We start from the raw sequence: 19,943 nt of genomic DNA, 5'->3' as shown, positions 1-19,943 counted from the left end.
TTTTTCCCGTGACTTTAACCACCCGTGGCTGGTGTCTTTAGTCACTCCGATACCATCGAATCCTATTAACACTCTCGTGCAACATAATTTTCCGCCTCCAAGTGATTATTCCAGTACCAACACCTTTCCAACCCAATCGTATCTCGACCTGAAAACAGCAATCCACCAGATCCCTGAGTTTCATCGCGACAACGACGAACGGTGCACCTTCTCTAATTTTATAGCTACTTGTAAAGACACGGACGCTCTGGTTAAATTCGGTGATAAACCCCTTTTACTTGCATTGATAAAAAATAAGATTAAAGGTCAAGCCAAACATTTAATTGCAAATCGTGGGGATCCGGACAATTTAGCTACATTACTCAGCTGGTTGAGAACCGCATTCGCGCGGACGTTTGACGACGAGCGTGGTCGCGATGAGTTACGGAGACTCAAGCAACAGGAAAATGAAAATGTTGTAGCTTACGGAGCTCGAGTTGGCGAAATTCTCAGTCGCGCTTTGGAGGCTGCTAAGGAGAGCTATCAACCAACCGAATTTATTGGTGTAAGCGTTTTATTGAATCAAGATGCCATTAATAGGTTTACTACTGGACTTCGTCACTCCATTTTCAACGCCTTTCTTGCTCAGCCGAAACCGACCACCTTAAATGATGCTATTAACATCGCCGCCGAATTAGAGAAAAATGTTGCCAGCAGAAACACATTGTTCGGGAATAATAGTAATTTTTACCGCGAATCAACTAAGTCTTATGGTAGAGCTAAAGTTCATGCAATTACTGACAACACGGTTAAGTGTTATGGTTGCGGGAAACCTGGGCATATTAAAAGAAACTGTCCCGATCTTGAGCGACAACGGGCTGATCACCATGCTCAACGCCGAAAAACGGGTGATCGAAACCATTATAGAGACTCGCGGCGCGACCGGGAACGTCACGATCGTCGCGAAAACCGCCACAATTCTGACTCTCGCCATCACAAAAGTCAGCAAAATCAATCTTTAAACGCGGAAGATGCCCAACGGAAGAACGCGACGCGGGTCACGGAAGCAGTAGCGCGTTCAGGACCTACAGGGTCAATTACAAACTTGAACTAGATTCATCACCCAAATTACCAGTAATATCCCTTAATGACAAAATTTTTAATGGGAACTCTTCGGACTTTCTTATCGATACTGGGGCTCAATTAAATCTTATCAAACAAAGCGCCGTTTCCCCTAGAATTATTGTTAATAAAAATAAAGTTTATAATCTAACTGGTATTGGTTCAGGAATGATCCGCACTTGTGGTGAGATCATCACTCATATTCGCAAGGTCGAGATCAAATTTCACGTTGTCGATGATTCCTTTCCTATCCAACAATCAGGTATACTAGGCGTAGAATTCTTACGGAAACAAGACGCTGTCCTGACCTTTAAAAACAATTTTCCCGGTAATCTCAGCTTTGGTAAAGATAAAATCAATTTTGTCGAGTCACCTTCTTTTGATTTACCCCCTCGGACAAAGAAGCTCCTAACGATCCCCGTAATAGATAATAAAATAGAGACTGGATATATAAAAAGAATAAATATTGGGCCTGGTGTATTTTTAGGGGAAGCTCTAGCACTATCTCACAACGGCTTTGTCAAGATTTTCGCTATCAACACTACCACTGATTATATCAATATTACTATTCCTCCAATTAAATTAGAAGAATTCGAACTTTTACCGCCTTTATCACGAACAACGCGAACAGTTGACCCAGATCGCGACCCTGATTCAATTCACGCTGAAAGACTGGATAAAATTTGTAAATTGGTAGACCTGAGTGGGCTTAATGAAATAGAGAAAGCAAGCATCGTTAAAATAATTTTTGATAACCCTTTTCAATTCCACCTCCCTGAGGATAAACTTACATCTACTACTGTTTTAAAACATAAAATCAACACTACTGATGAAATTCCGATTAACACTAAACAATACAGATTCCCACAGATCCATAAGCAGGAGCTTAGAGATCAAGTTGATAAATTATTAAAAGATAATATTATACAAAATTCTGATTCCCCTTACAATTCTCCCGTATGGTTAGTCCCCAAACGAGCTGGCCCTTCTGGAACACCTCGTTGGAGGATGGTTATTGATTACCGCGGACTTAATGAAAAAACAATTAGTGATGCTTACCCCTTGCCAAATATCACCGATATTCTCGACCAGCTCGGAGGAGCAAAATATTTCACTATCTTAGATCTTGCTTCCGGATTTCATCAAATTGAAATGGACCCTGCCTCTAAACACAAAACTGGATTTTCTACACCCTACGGTCATTATGAATTTAATCGCATGACGTTTGGTTTGAAAAACGCCCCCGCCACTTTCCAGCGTCTCATGGACCGTGTCCTCTCGGGACTTCAGGGAATTGAACTTTTTGTATACATGGATGACATCGTCATTTACGCGAGTTCTCTCGAAGAACATTCTCTCAAATTAAAAACCTTGCTAAGTAGATTACAGAGCGCGGGTTTAGCTTTATCACCTGAAAAATGCCACTTCCTTCGGCGCGAAATAGGATATTTAGGACACATAATTACACATTAAGGGGTTAAACCTGACCCCCAAAAGATTAGAGCAGTCAAGGAATTCCCTCTTCCTAATACTAGGAAGAAAATAAAATCTTTCCTGGGTCTTATTGGATATTATCGACGGTTCATTAAAGACTTTACCAAAATTGCCAAACCTTTAACCCACCTTCTTAAATTGGATACCCCTTTCTCTTGGACCGACAAGCAGCAACGAGCTTTTGAAACTCTTCGAGATACTATTTGTTCCGAACCCCTATTACAATATCCTGATTTCTCCCGGCCTTTCATTGTAACTACGGATGCCTCTAATTATGCCCTTGGTGCCGTTTTAAGTCGAGGAACTATTGGTTCCGATCTTCCTATAGCTTACGCCTCTCGGACATTATCCCCTACGGAAGAAAATTATTCCACCACCGAAAAGGAGTTATTGGCTGCGCTATTTGCTATAAAACATTTTCGACCTTATTTATTTGGGCGTAAATTCTCCCTTGTCACTGACCATAAGCCTCTGGTATGGCTGCAAAACCTTAAAGATCCTGATTCTAAATTAATTCGTTGGCGTATTAAATTAAATGATTTTGATTATGACGTAATTTACAAGCCCGGTAAAATAAATTCTAACGCTGATGCCCTTTCCCGTAATCCCCCATCAGAAACGTCCAGCAATTTAATTAAACATACTGAAGAGGGTGAGACTTTTAGAAGTCTGGAATCGGTACTAGTCTGCGCTGACGACGTATCTATTGCAGATTCCGACACAAGTCAAACCCATCACATTAATTTAGTCAATAACGATAGAAATAATACTAATGTCGAGTCACTTATAGCTTCAATTTTTCAATTAGATTCTCCAAATGATAATAATTATAGTTGCAACATGTGTTTCAATCTGCCTCCGACTAGCTTTCCAGATTTTGACGGTACTGGTGTTACCAATAATACGCGGAATGGTTCTCAGGCTGACCCTGAGCGTACGCAGGGTCAGGAGGTTAATTTTGCCCACGACACGCTGCAGGTATCGGGTGGGGGTAAACTCCAAGACCTGGTGGCCCTTGGACCTGTATATCCGGGACCAGTGAGGAGGAATCCAAGATCTGGTGGCCTCGGACGTGTATATCCAGGACCAGTGAGGAGGGGGGGAGGTAACTTGTGCTCCCCACGGATTGTTTTGGGACAGGCAGATCCCGGTATTGAGAACCTACCATCAAAAAGACGTCGTGCGTCTATAAACTGTACCTCTAGTGGAAGGTCTCCATCCCGAGGTAACCTTAAGGGTAACCTTTTGGAAGCCAGGGGGGAGACGGGAGGTAACTTGAACTCCCCATCGATTGGTTTAGGACAGGTAGTTCCCGGTGAAGCGTGTGATTTGCAAGGTGGGTTTGAGAAAGATGAAACACATGTAGAACACAAAAATAACATTGATATTAACGAACTTCAATCGAGTAAAAGAGTAAAGCTTGACGAAACCCTAATCCGATCCATCTTTATCAATACCCCTTCTTACGTAACCACCACCCGCGATAAAATATCTATGCGTAAAGACAACTTAGTGCATTTCACGTCCGTCGATGGAACGTTCCTCCCAGAAACTTCTAGAGACCTTTTAAATCAAAGCAAATTTTCCGTCCGCGAAATAATTAACAACGCCGAAGAACCTGGAACAGCTATCGCGTCGCGATGGAACGATCACTTTGTCTTTCATTTAATTATTAAAAGAACTTCAGATGATTGCATTGACCCCAAAGATATCGAAAATGCTGTTCTTTCACTCAGAAATCTTCTCGTACATTTGTAAGTAAAAACAGTAAGCATCCCTCAAAGAAAAAACAACGGATTAAGTAATGCAGAATGGAGTCATTTTGTTAAAAATATCAAACAACACTTCTCTAATGATGGATGCACCTTCACATTTTGTTTAGGTGATATCCGTTTTCCCCCCGAACGCGAGAAACCGAACATTATTCGCGAATACTACGAGTCCGTTGTTGGAGGTCACCCTGGGGTCGTCAGATTATACAACCGAATCCGACAAGATTTCTTTTGGAATAATATGAAAGATCAAATTGAACAATTTGTACGTACTTGCGATAGCTGTCAGAAAAACAAGCTTGTCAGAGTTAAAACTAGACAACCCATGAAAATAACAGACACCCCTCGGGAATCCTTTGATAAAATTCAGATGGACATTGTTGGACCTCTACCTGTAACTAAAAACGGAAACAAGTATCTACTTACCATCCAAGATAATTTAACTAAATATTCAGACGCCATACCAGTTGCTACTATTGATGCTACCACTATTGCTTTAGCCTTTGCTAATAATTTCATTTGCCGGTTCGGGTGTCCTAAAGTAATTCACACAGATCAAGGTTCAAATTTCGTTAGTCACACTTTGAAGATATTCTGCAAAGCATTTAAAATTCGACAAATAAAATCAACTGCTTTTAGGCCTCAGTCCTTAGGGTCTCTGGAAAGGGCTCACCACGTTTTTGTTGAATATCTAAAACATTATTGCAAGGCTAAAGATTGGGACGAATGGATTAAATTTGCGATGTTTTCATATAATACGTCAGTTCACGAATCCACGGGCTACACTCCCCATGAATTAATTTTTGGGAAAAAGGCGCGCATCCCTTCCGAGTTTGCCGAGGAGGAAATCTCTACTACTTATAATGATTATTTTGACGATTTGTTTTCTAGAATCTCGGGTACCCAAGCCAACGCCGCAGCTAATCTCGAAAGAGCTAAAAATATTAGTAAAACATATTATGATCGGAAGCAAAATCCGCGAACTTTTCATCTTAACGATATGGTCTTACTTCTTAAAGAACCTAGAGTTTCTAAATTTGAGCCCCAATGGGAAGGACCCTATAAAATTATTGAAATCTTATCCGATCGTAACGTTAAAATAACTTTAAAAGGACAGAAAACTAAAATAGTTCATACTGATAAATTAAAAATAGCTTATATTCGTGTGAAAGTCGAATCTGACACATCCGCTGATGAATATGACCTGTGAAGACTGTTTACTTCTTTTAGAGAGAATTAAGTACGCAATATATAATAGAGTTTAAGTATGTAATTTAATCAACCATATATTAATCTAGAATAAGTAAACTTTTATAAAATTGTTATTAGCAGTTTCGCGAACCTAACTAAATACATCGTTAGTACTCTAAGTTTAGCCTGTATTTAAATTATAATATTATATTTAAAGAAAAAGCTGTTACTATTAGTAACACCTTTTTAGGTAAGGAGGTACGTGTGATGTTATATCACGGTTTACCTGGTTGCTGGAGGCGCCATCACGCGAGAATAAATTATGACAAGTTATAGCGCGAGAAATTCAGAAACCTATAAAATGGTTTATAGCACGCTAAGGAAAATCCCATTAATATTTTAGTCGTCTGGTCACTCTCTAGAAATTTCCCAACCATTGTAATTAGAATAAGTATCGTAAAAAGATAAAATACTATTGTAATAGGATTAGAGTAAAATATATAGCTATAAGTTTAGTATTAGAGATACTCCTCAAGTGTTGTAGGCTTATAAGGTTTATTAGACTTATTACAAATTATACCTTAAGTACTATATTTTACATTTTAAGTATTTATGAAAGACAGTCTGGGCGGATTATTGACCCTTATTTGAGGACAATATTGTCTGGCCGCCAGGCCTCTAAAAAGGTTCCCAGTCATTAGGGAGTTGGGAAATTCTCCTGCCAGACTCAGGTATCCAGCATGGTCGGAAAGAGCGAGCACGTGGCCAATGCTTCGAGCTGAAGTCTACCTGAGAGGGGAGCAGCCAATCGAGGTCATCATCATTCTCAACTGTGGGACTCTAGTGCAGTAGGGGAAGCTGCCCCACCATCCCTTCTACTTCACTTCGGACTCGAGACCAAACTCGGAAGATCAGAATACCCTCAGCCCTCAGACTGATCTTACATCTTATTAAAATACTGTAATGGTCCGATAATTTAATTTTGTGTAAAGTGTTTATCCAACAATATATTTAAATCAATTTAAACTAATAATTTTCTTCGCCGTTATTTTGAATGTTAAAAACCCAGTCATATATTAATATTTATTCATTCCTGCTATTTCAAAGTTGAGTATTTCAATATTCCCGGGCGAATTACAACCACGTCGGTAATCTAGACTCAATAAAATAAATTCACGCGCGGCCATTATCTAATCACTGGAGCAATTACGGATTCTGAAAGAGCATTTAAGGAGCAATTTTTTGATACTTGGTTTGATAAATTTTATTGAATTTCCACGCTAACTTAATTGCGGTGCGGCCACTAGAGTTAGGACATAACAGGATAACTTACCAAGTGATAATAATTGATATGTTATCGAGCGGGATAGAAAATGATAAAATTATGAAAATGGCTATTAAAAAGCAAGGGTTGGTGATAAAAAAAGTGCAAATTTAGAGTTGTATGTATTTATTGATGCCACATAATAAAAAAAAAAAAATTTTATCAAAAAAATAAAAAAAAAATTTTTAGGGTGAACACCCCTTATCACTTAGAGGTTAGAAAAATAGATAGTAGCCGATTCTCAGGCTTACTGAATATGCATAAAAAATTTCATGAGAATCGGTCAAGCCGTTTCGGAGGAGTATGGGAACGAACATTGTGACACGAGAATTTTATATATTAGAAGATATGTACAGAAATTTCAGCAGAAATGCCCAAACAAAGCTCCTGTTAAAAGTGGAACTCAAAATTCCAATTTTAAAAGGTTCTTTACGAAAATTGAATTTTGGTACACCTTTCAACAATTACCCAGCTAATCTCTTCCTCTCCTATTTCTCTTCTTATTATATATTTAGGAGTATTTTTTGCAACTCCCAATGCAGTATGTATATATAATATATAAATTTTTGAAACCTACTTGACTAATTAAGACATGTAACAGCAAAATTAGTTAAAAATTCCATCATAAGGATGAATGCCATAGATAGATTTCTGTACCCTGACTGCAAAAAAAAATTAAAAGATATCTTGGAAAATATATGTTGGAAATAAGAAAATTTAATTCTTTTTCAATACATCTGAATACTATTAATACTTTTTAATTTCTGCTCTTATAGATAATTAACATAGTCGATTGTTTTAAATTATTTTTTTTAATCAAGGTAAAATCTACCTTAAAATAGAAATCAAAAGAAGACCACTCTGACAAAATTTGAGAAATTCTAAAAATGTCAAAGTTTCTGATAGAAAAAAATCATAGATGCATGATAAATAATAATAGAGGGAGCGAAGACGAAGGAATTTGGTATAAATCAAGGTGTCAGGCAAAGGTGTGCTTTAAGCGCGGTGTTGTTTAACATATTCATCGACGATATGGAGGATGAGATAGTGAGGAAGAACATTGGAGGGACGGTAATAGGAAAAGAAAAAATATTTATGGCAAAATACGCGGATGACGGAGCGGCAGTAGCGAATACAGCGGAAGACATGAGAGAAATGATAAAAGAAAATGAAAAATATGTGGATAAGAATAAATTAAAAGTAAATGCGGCGAAAACTAAGATCATGATTTTCAGAAATGGAGGGAAAAATGTAGAGAAAAACTGGCACTATAAGAAGGAGAAGCTAGAAGTTGTCAATGAATTTAAATACCTTGGATATATATTTACAACAAAAAATAGCGCGGAGAAACATATGACGGAGATGAAGAATAAAGCAAACAGAGTAGCAAATGCAACGTGGGGGCTAATAAGAAGAACAGAAAGAAACAATATGAGAGATCGCAGGTACTTGTATAGCACACTAGTTAGAGCAGCTTGCCTATATGGAGTGGAGACATGGGGCTGTGAGAAAGTGAAAAAAATAGAAGTACTACAAAATAAATTAGACAGATCAGCATTGGGAGTTGCAAGAAATACTCCTAAATATATAATAAGAAGAGAAATAGGAGAGGAAGAGATTAGCTGGGTAATTGTTGAAAGATTTTGGAGATATATTGTAGAAATAACAAAAATGGAAGAGAGAAGATGGCCGAAAATATGCTTGAGAGAAGAGATAAGAGGAATTTTAAATAAATACCCGACGAAATGGGGTAAAAAAATGAAGTGTTTGACAGAAGAAATGAAATGCAAAGAGATAACAAGAATGATATATGATAGAGCGGAGATAGAAGAAATAGAAGAAAAAATTAAGACTGGTCTAGAATGCTATAGAGCAAAACTGAGAGAAGTCGAGGCTGAAAAGATAAACAAATCAAATTATAATGAGTTATATAAAGAAATTTTATTGGAAGAGGAAAATGAATATTGGAATGAAAAAGAAGTCAGTGGGGGGATGAAAGAAGTGTGGGCGAGACTCAGATGCGGAAATTTGACAAAAGCGGGGAAATCCGGACTAGAGGACTGGAAATGCAGAATGTGTAAAAAAGAAGATGAAACGCTAGAGCATGTACTAAGTTGTGTAGTAATGAAGGACAATCTAAGTGGGGATGCAAAAAACGAGCTAGAAAAATGGCAAAAAGAAAGTGAGGGTGGTAGTATCAGGGAAAAAATAGTACGGGCGCTAAAAGGAAGAATAGATAAAAAATTATGTAAAATAATAAAAGAGATGGAAAAGAAGCTAAAAGAGGGGGAAGTGACGGATGGGAACGAGAGGCTTGAAGTGCTGCGTCTGTGATAAAAAAAGAAAATAGAGCAATAAGCTTAAATGTGTGTGGAGTTAAAATAAAAAAAAAAATATTAGTGTATTGGGAAATTAACAAAAAAGCTGGACAGGCAAATGAAATCTTTTTAAAAAACTGATTTGTTACCAAAGACTAATACCTAATATTTGTATTATAAAAATATGGAGAATTGTAATTGTAGTGTGTAAGGAAAAAAGTTTATAATGAATATTTTTATTTAAAAACAATTATTTAATATTTAATATTTTAAATTTTAAATTTTAAAGATATTCTGAATATCAAAGCTTTGTAAAACACATGTATGTGATACAAATAAAACTCATATCTATCTATCATAGATGCATGATGGTCATCGAGAAACATTCTTTTTGTTCCGAAAATTAAAAAAAAACGTTGAAGATAACTATGAATTTTTAGGAAAGTACGTAAAAAAAACTAAATAATTTATTAACGCTGTTTTTAGTATGTAAAATTGCCATACATTCTGGAAATTAAAAAAATGTACGACGATAGGAGAAATGAAAAGAAAAATTCGGCGAGGAAGAAAAATATGAGCTGGATACAGTAGACAAAAATCTATCCACATTCGATATCGATTAAATTTAATAAAGATAATCAATTAAGTAAAGATGGACAGCAAGGTATCAACAATTTCATGAATAAGTATTATAGAACAAGTGGTTCAATCGTAATCTACGTGATTACACAGTTAATGAACATAAAATTGAAGAAATTGAAAAGATTAATGGTGAAAATGACGATCAAATTATTACAGCAAAAAAAATGTAAGTTATATGAGTGGTGTAATCCGGGTAATAGTACAGCTTTTGCAGAATATGAAAATGATGTTACTGATTGTTACAAGGTACTAACTTCAAATTAAACAGAATGTTCTATTACATCTTGGAATATAAACGCAGTGAGATTCGAAATAAATTGTCGTAAGATTCACTTGATGAAAAGAGATTATTACGTGAGAACAAAGAAAAGAAAGAAAAAATAAAAGTGATAGTGATTATAAACCTCTCTTTAAAATTTCATCTAAATCTATAGATTACACACAACACCGATTAAAATGCATAAATTTCATGCAAGAACCGTACGAATATTGTCCAGTATTGAAACGTAGTAAACACGACAAATGTGTTAAAACTGCAAAAAATTTGCATAGAGTTGTTAGAGAAATAAAACTAACTGAATATGCATCACTGGCTTAAACATATAGAACAAAAAGAAAAGAAAAGGAAAGAAAGGCAACGAGGAAAAAATGAAAAATGTCATGAGAGCCATAAAGTAAAGAAAAGTTTTTAATGCTATAAAATACAAAAAGCAATATCGTTTTTTTTGTTTCACATATTGTGTTTTACAAAGCTGTATATTAATTTAATTATTTACATTTGCATATTATATACACTAATTTTTGGTTTAATTTTCAACTTTTTGTACTGGCTAAAAAATGTAATTAATTAGTACAAATAAAGGAGTAAAATCATCAATCAGAAATAATCGGGAAGGACTAGTAGTCAATAATGAAAATAAGCCAAAACAAGTAGCAGCAACAACAACAACGGGGACCAAAGCGAAGACAACAACCATGGAAAAAATATGAAAAGAAGAAGTTACCTCCGAATGTCAAGAAGAAATCAACAGAAAAATAAATCAGTTGATTATTGTTATTCATAATTCACCAGTATGGTATTAATTATTACGAAACAATTCAATTAATGTGTTGATGACAACATCACACCAATTGATTTATTTTCATTGTTTTATTCAAATTAGCCACCGTCATTTCTTATGCCGGAGGCACTGGAAGTGGTCGTAAACCGCGATGCCAACGACGTACTTACAGTAAATGTAAACTGTAATGGATTTAAATGACTGGATGTAAATAATAATTAACATTATTAATACTGTAATTAAAAATAATTTATTTATAAAAATAAGTATAATATTAATGAGTTAATTTTCAGTATGATATAGTGACAAATATTTTAAGCGATTCGTAGGTAAAAAAATTAAAAAAAAAAAAAAAAAAGGGAGTTCGTCAATATTAATTTTGTCAAAAAAATGACATAATCCATTCATACGAATTGAGCTAATTCAATGGATTAAATGATTATTGAATGGAACTAATGAATAAACAAAGGATTTCCGATTTTCGAACATTAAAAATACCTTATTATAATAAATTAACATATTAAAGACAAAAATATATATATATGCATAAGAATTCTAAATCTAAAAACTTATAATTGTACTCTAAATTATACACAAGATTTTTTGGAGTCGAAACCATCGAAATAAGGATGTTGTAATATAGAACGCGCTGAAATTCTACGTTCTGGATTATATATTAACATTGCTTGAAGTAAATTTAAGCCCTGTTCATCAAGGGTTGATACATGATTAGCCAAGTTGTTAGATGTCCAATTAGGAAAAGTTGCTTTGTAATCAGAAAGCTGAGTAACTCCAGGCCAGTTTTCTTCTGTTGGAGTTTTTAAAACACTAAAAAATTAAATATTGTTAAGAGGGTAATTAGAAAAGTTCATATTTCAATAAAACAAATGTTTTAAATTTTCTTTTTTAACCATATCTACTTAGTGGCTAAAAAAATTTTTTTTTAAATCTCAAATTCAGCATTTCTATTTTATATTTGATACCAGCCTATCAGTACCAAATTGATGTTGAAAGTATATTTAAAAATAATTATGGACCGTGTTGATTAATTTGATAAATGGGCTAACTAAAAATAAATAATTCTTACCGAAAAATTCGGAAAAGTTGATCTATTTCACTGTCCCCTTGGAACAATGGTTTTTTCGTTGACATTTCAGCAAATATACATCCGATACTCCAAACATCAATGGCACATGTGTACCTAGTAGTTCCAAGAAGAATTTCTGGAGCTCTATACCATAGAGTGACTACTTCATGAGTGTAAACACGTACTGGTATTCCAAAAGCTCTTCCCAATCCAAAATCAGCAACTTTGATTCCTCCTTTATTATCAATGAGTAAATTTTGTGGTTTTAAATCACGATGTAAAACTCGACGAGTATGACAAAATAATATTGCTGTTGTGATCTGTAATAAAGAAATATATTGGAATATTAATTGAACACCCGGGAATTAAATATATTTATTTATTTACCTGGTGAAGATAAGATTTGACCATGACAGGATCCATGAGCTTTCCACTTCCTAAAGTATCCATATATTTCTTTAAATCCATTGTAAGGTATTCAAAAATGAGATAAAGTCTGGATTCTTCCATAAGTACATCGAGCAAGCCAACAATATTTGGGTGTTTTAATTCTTTCAACAATGATATTTCTCTAATTGCTGTTGATGGAATTCCTTCATCGTCACTCTCCAGGCGAATTTTTTTCATTGCTACTATTTCCCCAGTCTTTTTATGTTTACCTTTGTAAACAACGCCATAAGTACCTGTCGAACAATAAATATTTGTAATTAAAAAAAAAATCTTAAAATCGAATTTAGAGATACTTGAAATTTTCAATATGCGTCTTTTATAAATAATTATTTGTTCTATTAAATAATAGAGTACTTGCTATTTCTAGTATCAAAAACTTTTTTTTGTAAACTAAATACTTCAAAAAAATGCTCAAGCTACAGAATTATTGATGCCGATATTAGTAAAATTTTGAAATTCTTAAAAATTTTCAATCATGATTAATTAATGACAATATTTTCAACAGAATTTTCATGTTGAGATCATACAATTTGGGCTACAATGTACAAATTATTTTAATCAAATAAATTGTAAAACAGATGCACTGGATCTTTGATTGATGAAAATCCAACCTCGATCAATAAAAATGTCAATGTTGTTGATGTTTGAATGAATGTATTAAATAAAAAAGAAAATATTATAAGATCTAATAAAAACAAAAAAGCTTCTTTTGAATAAAATAAAATCTAAATTATAAGATTATAAACATCAATTTAATTGTATAAAGGTCACAAAGCGTGGAAACTAAAATTTATGATATCATATATAAATTAGTGGCAAAAAATCCTTACCTTCACCAATTTTTTCAATTTTCAAGTAATTATCCATTATTAATATTATAAAAAAGGCCTAAAAAGGCCACAACTTCAATAAATACTAAAAAAATGTTGATGCTTTGTATTTTTATATAGACTACGTGCAATAGCTACCACAAACTTGCAGCTGTCGTTATCTGTATGCTTTCTTGTCTCACCGGTTTCACCAAAGACGTTAGCACGCTCAATTTAAAATACGTGCAGCCATATTGTAAGGATCTTCTTATAACCAATCACAAAGGTTATGATGAAATTAACAAATTTTGCGCACTCTGTGGGATATTTTGAATAACTAAAATGAAAAGCGCTAAATTTAAAAAACAACGCCAATGAAGTATTAAATTGTTTAAACGAATTTACTTGTTAACAATTTAAGATCAGCTTCTTATAAGATTATTCAAATATTTGAAAAAATTATTTTTTCACCTTAGTGGCTTGAATTCAATAGCAATAGTAATCTCTAAATTAAGAAAATAAATTAGTTAATAACGTTAAAACAAAATTGGCAAACTATGTTAAATTAGCACTAAAAATTTTTAATTTTAATTAGATAATTTAACAAAATTAAAAAAAAAAAAAGATTTTTTTAAATTACTTTACTATATTGTTAATGTAAAATTGTATTGCTTATTATTTTTATATTTCAATAAGTGTGAGGTATAATTTTTAGAATAGAATTACTGTGGAAACAATAAATACAATAGATTATTTATCATTTATTCATTACATTAATAAAAATGAATTCTTACACACAAGAAAAACAAATGTCGTTGAAATTATTATTGGCAATAGTTTCATAAAAATCCAAGTTTTACAAAGAATTATCAACGAGTATCATTATAAGTCAAATAACTCATGTGTTGGAAAAAATAACTTTTAGATAATTTTATGTGAAATTCCTTACTCAGATAGACGTCCTTCACTATTACAACAATAGAAATACTCTTAACTCGATAAAGAGTTGATAATCTTATCCATCAAATAATTTATGAACACATCATATTTCCATAAAAATTATAAAATGATCGAAAATTACTTAATTTTTACTATATTAATTGGAAATAAGTATGCCTTCTCACTTAGTTTGGAAATATGAAAAAAACTGCAAAAACGAGAAAAAATAAAGCAAACTATCTAGGAAATTGATAACCGCTACTAGCATAACCGAGTCCAACCCCTCGTTGAGTATGTGTTGTTGCGCGAGCTACTTCATATTGTTGTTCCATATTATTGAACATTTCTTCCTGTTTCTTTAAAATTTCTGGCTTTTGTCCCGGCGTCGGCGCAATGAGTACTTCATTTTTTATACCCATTAATCTTTTAAATTTAGCTGAAAGCTTTCCATCTTGATCATGAGTAAATGTCGTTCCCATCCATGTATTGGAACTTACTGCAGGGGTAGCTTTACCTTCTTCTTGCTTTGACTATATATTGAAAATTTCAATGGATTAGCAATAATGGTAGATTAAATAAAAAATAAATTAAACAAAAATCTTACCTTATTAGCCCACAAAAGTTTCCTTTTTTGAATTTGTTCTGCATATTTTCCCTGAGTTGCAGTTGTTAAAGGATTATAGAAACTTTGTTCATTATGAGCATTTGGATTACTTGCTGTACATTCAGGAGTTTTCAATTCTATGCCAAGTTTTTCTAATTGTGCTAATTTACTTCTTCCTTTTTCTTCGCGATAATTTAATGATCGGGAAGGTAATGAAGAACGATCTTTTGATCTTGATCGAGACCTCGCACGGTCTTTGTCTTTTTGATATGACGAGTGTTCGTCCCGATAACGGTCTTTTGTCCGGTCACTTCTAGAATGCCTTTGGTCCCGATCTCTATATTTAGATCGCCTGTATTGCATTCTTCTACGATCTTCATCGTGATGTCTTCTTCTATCATCATCTCGAGATTTTTTGGAATCTTTATAATCTGAATCACGATGTTTTCTATCACTTGACGATCGGTGACATCTCTCTTCTGAGCTTCGTGTACGATAATTTTTATTATTGCTGCGCTTGAGATCCCCTTGAGAACTTGATTTGTAACAGTCATGATCTGCACGTCTGTAAAATGATTACGTTCTGCAGGGGTATACCACACAGATTCATATTATTAATCGACTCATGGAACGATTACTATTTGTTTGCAAATAATCATGACAATTTAAAAATGAGCCGCATATTTATTTGTTTTAATGTTAATTATAGATTGTAATTCACAGATATTTAAATGTAATTAAAAGAATTGAAATGTATCCATGAATCTTAATACTGTTTATTTGTAAACTTGAATATCATTCAATTTTATCTATACTAATATTATAAAGAGGAAAGATTTGATTGTTTGTTTGTTTGTTTGCATCAAATAGGCTCCGAAACTACTGAACCGATTTGAAAAATTCTTTCACTGTTGGGAAGCTACATTATCCCCGTATGACATAGGCTATATTATATTATGATTGATTTTGAAATTTTATTAAATACCCGTGCGAAGCCGGGGCGAACTACTAGTATTAAAGAAATGTGTTAGCAATTATAATTTAACACATAAATGAAATATGTCTTACTATTTATAACACTTGAAATTATGAATTACGAAATATGCTATAATTAAATTTTAGTTTATTTTTTAATTAAAATTTAATTAGTTTTGTTTTGTGGAATTTTCGAAAAACTTACGATGAATTCATACGACTTTTTTTTTTTTAATTAGAAAAGATTACTGAAAATTAAAAATTAAAGTATTTTTGCTTTTGAAATCATACAATCAGAACACTACCATTAAACATTCCAATGTTATTACTAATACTACTCAAATTTCAACACTTTTTTTTATCACAAAAAAATTCGATTGAAAGCATCTTTAAACTAAAATAGTATTAGTATCTTTTTAATCATATTTTGATGATTAAAAAATATTATACTGACAGCAAATTTAAAAATTTTGAAAATTTTAAGGCTATAAATCAAATTAATATTGAATAATTTATCTTATATTTATTTTCGACGCAGAACATCAATTATAAAATAAAAAAAAAAAAGTAAAAAAAAACGCTTCATAACGCTTTTATTATAATTGAGAGAAAACCAAACCAGCATACCTCTGGTCTGAGGGAGAGCGATGAGAACGTGTAGAATCTGACTTTACAGCACTCGACGTCTGGTGATTCAATATCGTTGGACTACGAGTTCTGTTATCACTTTCCGAGTCATCCGAAGAATTATTGTTGTTACTTTCCTAAGTAAAAAAATAAATAATTAAAAAACTTTCAAATAAATTGAATGAAAAATAAAATATTTGTAAATTAAAATAACCCAAAACCAAGTTGTCGATTATTTTTAACTGGATTTATATGAAGGAACACATTTGTATTTATTAGTCAATATTTCCCAAATATATATATTTTGTTTACTCATTTAAAAAATTAACAGAATGATTTTATTTTTTTATAACTAACAAAGATACTAAAGCTTTTCCAAATAAACCAGTTTTTTGTTTTAATTCTATCGATCTTTCACACTTTTTTACCTTTTGGCAGATTTCCACTACTCACCTATGTCTTCATTAAGAGACTTGGGGGTAGACTCGGTACTCTTGTACAGCATTGACCTTGCCGAGGTGTTGAGATATTGTGTCATGTATTGTCAACAGAGCTAGGTGTTAATATTCTTTCACGAAATGACACCATTCCCACTTATTTAATATACATTTGTGTAACTAATATACTAGCTAAGTTTATTAAGATCTTATATTGATTACTACCAGGTCATGTTTTATAAATATAAGTATCGATAAATTTTTATGATTTTCAATAAGTTTATCAATGAAATACTGAAATGATTTAGTAAACAAGAATTCTAAACATAACCTCGTGTGATTTTAAACACAGAACCCTGTTTATTACCTATGCTATGCTATAATTGCAAATATCCTAAAAGTTTACTATCGTACATCCATTTTAAAACTAAGCCATTAATTAATTCTTTAACATGCATTTTTGTATACCTCACTCATATCCATTTGAACAGGATCGTAATTGACATCGCTGGATTTCTTCTCGCGCGTACTACACTTCTTTTCATTTGATATCTGAAATAGTTTTTAATAAAAAATTAGTACTTTGTAAAAAATATTATTTTTATTTACAGTTGATGAATACAAAACTATGAATACTCAACCAAATAAAACCAACTTACTTGAGCGTCACCTGAATTGTTACTATTTTCTCCATCACTGCAATAATTAGCCAAAGAATCCATTGTGGGATTAAAAAACTATAACTATAGATTTCTTTACTTTATTCTTATAATTAAATGTGAATCTAAACGAATATTTATGTTCAAGTTCAAAGCATCATATGTGTAAGTTATGTTTTCAAGTTTACGCGACTTGTATTTGCTCTCTTACACTACTCTGTCTAATTATTTATCGACCTATAGCGGTTTAATGGAACTTTCAAAAAGTATACTTATAACCCACGAACTGAAAGTTCAAGAGAATCTGCTTCAGGATTTTTTCAGTAATTTTATCCAAAATCTCACGAACAGAAATAAATCAAGTATTTAGTTAAATACTCAACAACACATTTAAGGTGAATTAATATCAAAAATTGCTATCATTACTAATTGGTAAATTACAAATTTCTAACCATTTTAAAGGGGGTTTCCCACCGATTTATTTCTTTCTATGTAAATTTAAATCGTCGTTCACCAATTGAAACAGAAAAAAATTTAAAAAACTTGGTGAAATCAACGACTATATTTATATTTAGCGTTTTAGCAAGCTGTTTTTTTTTTTTTTTTTTTTTTTATACTGATACTATTTTTTAACACGCTTTTATTAGTTTAGTTATTAAAATTATTAAATCTAAAAAGCTCAGCAATTGTAACAGTGTACATACACACAGATGTTGTCTGTCGTTAAGGTGCAACTTCACACTGACGCTTGGATATTTTTTAAAAATTTTTATAAATTTCTTCACTAAAATAATTGAAGTTTGGTAGTAGTATATAGATTATAGCTTGATTAAACTGTTATTAATGAATCAATTTTTATTATCAACAAATAATTTTCATTTATAAAATTACATGTTTTTGTTTTTTTCTGTCTTATTTAATATGCAATAATTGTTCAGAGATGATAGCTCTATCTATTGTGGGTCATAGAAAATGAAAAAATCAGTTGAGCTCCTGTTAACAAAATTAAACTACAAAATATAAAAAAATAAATCAATATTTTGTATTCTTAATATCCAAAAACACCTGTAACATAGGCTTGCATCATTTATATTTATTATTTATTGTTTACATGGCTTAGTTTTTCTGAAATAAGGTTTAGCGGGAACATAGTTCATATAGGGGAAGATCACATATCAATTAGAGGGAAGGACAAAATGCAGAAGGTAGTAGGAACTTTTGAATTGTAAGGTTGGTGAACCTGCCGTACTAAAGATATGCTATAGGAAATGATAAAGGGGCGTTCATGATGGATAAAAATGCCAAGCGGTGCTACCTACATGCGACTAAGCTTATCGCTTAAAAATTGATAAAACAGGCCGTTCTAATTGTTGAGCATTAATCTAATAGATAGCGCATACATGCGCATTTCTGCCTTAAATAATTTTTCATAGCATTAAAGGGCTCATAGTGAACGTATAAGTTCTACATTTATAAGTCCAGCTAATACGTACTCCATAACATAAGGAATATAATACTCCAATAAATAATCACGCTAATTGTGAAATAAAATATTAATCATTTATTTATAAAATTTAAAAATAATTATGCAATAAATAATTTAACAGTGATGTGAATAAAAAATTTGTTCAGTTTATTGATGAATTTGGAGTGCAAAAAATTACAACGATAATAATAATAATAATAATAATAATAATAATAATAATATGCTCTTCGACAAGGCTACTCGTGACATTTATGTCATTGAGTTCTCGGCCCCGGCTGAATACAACATCTCAGCCAAAGAAGAGCACAAAAGACAGATATATCAGGATCTCCTGTTTGAAATTGGCAAACTTTACCCAGGTTACCGTGTCAAGCTGGTCGTCCTGATTGTTGGCGTCCTCGGAGGGATGAAACAGTCTTTTGTATCCTCACTTGCCAGAGTTCCAGCTTGCTCATCAAAAGCTGAATTCTTGGCGGTCAGGATGCAGAAGGCTGTCATACTAGGTTCCCTCCGTCTACTTAGGAAAATGACTTTGGCCTGCTGTGATCACTAACCACCTTGTTGTGCGGGGTGGTACAGCAGTAATGGATGGAGCTCAGGCTGGGCCCTCGGAGAATCGGACTCCGGGGACAACCCCCCTGAGCATTTAATAACATAATAATAATAATAATAATAATAATAATCGGTAGATTATCGGAATCCGTTACGAAGAAAATATGATTTATAAATACTCTTTATAAACATGTAAAATAGTGTAATATTGTATTTGGAGTGTAAAAAATTTAACAACGTTAGAGTGAATTTATATAAAACTTCATCGATTAGAATTTTAAGGTACCATTCATATTTGGAAGTAAAAAAGTGAGTGTATAATTTCTATTATTTTATGTTGTTATAAACATTTTTAAGTTGTTTTCACTATAAACAATTTATTTTTTTATGACTTAGTAATTTAAAGGAAACAATT

At 32.7% G+C, this 19,943-nt stretch overlaps 2 protein-coding genes across 2 annotated transcripts; both read right to left on the bottom strand.

Moving 5' to 3' along the window:
* Positions 1-11,261: 11,261 nt before the first annotated feature.
* Positions 11,262-13,493, bottom strand: LOC123261493 (cyclin-dependent kinase 1). The gene is made up of 4 exons (XM_044723094.1): positions 13,271-13,493; positions 12,378-12,673; positions 11,991-12,310; positions 11,262-11,731 (listed from the first exon to the last, which is right to left on the bottom strand). Exons 1-4 carry the CDS (start codon positions 13,305-13,307, stop codon positions 11,491-11,493), a joined length of 894 nt encoding a protein of 297 aa, XP_044579029.1. The 5' UTR covers positions 13,308-13,493; the 3' UTR covers positions 11,262-11,490.
* A 497-nt stretch (positions 13,494-13,990) lies between these two features.
* Positions 13,991-17,957, bottom strand: LOC123260990 (arginine/serine-rich coiled-coil protein 2-like). The gene is made up of 5 exons (XM_044722411.1): positions 17,491-17,957; positions 17,300-17,383; positions 16,395-16,531; positions 14,793-15,357; positions 13,991-14,718 (listed from the first exon to the last, which is right to left on the bottom strand). The coding sequence occupies exons 1-5, from the start codon at positions 17,551-17,553 to the stop codon at positions 14,425-14,427; spliced, it is 1,143 nt and encodes a 380-aa protein (XP_044578346.1). The 5' UTR covers positions 17,554-17,957; the 3' UTR covers positions 13,991-14,424.
* Between the last annotated feature and the right edge of the window lie 1,986 nt (positions 17,958-19,943).

This window comes from Cotesia glomerata, linkage group LG3 (assembly GCF_020080835.1).
Source record: "Cotesia glomerata isolate CgM1 linkage group LG3, MPM_Cglom_v2.3, whole genome shotgun sequence".
Taxonomy (NCBI): Eukaryota; Metazoa; Arthropoda; class Insecta; order Hymenoptera; family Braconidae; genus Cotesia; species Cotesia glomerata.
The sequence above is the reverse complement of the archived record's forward strand: the minus strand, read 5'-3'. Positions and strand labels throughout refer to the sequence as shown.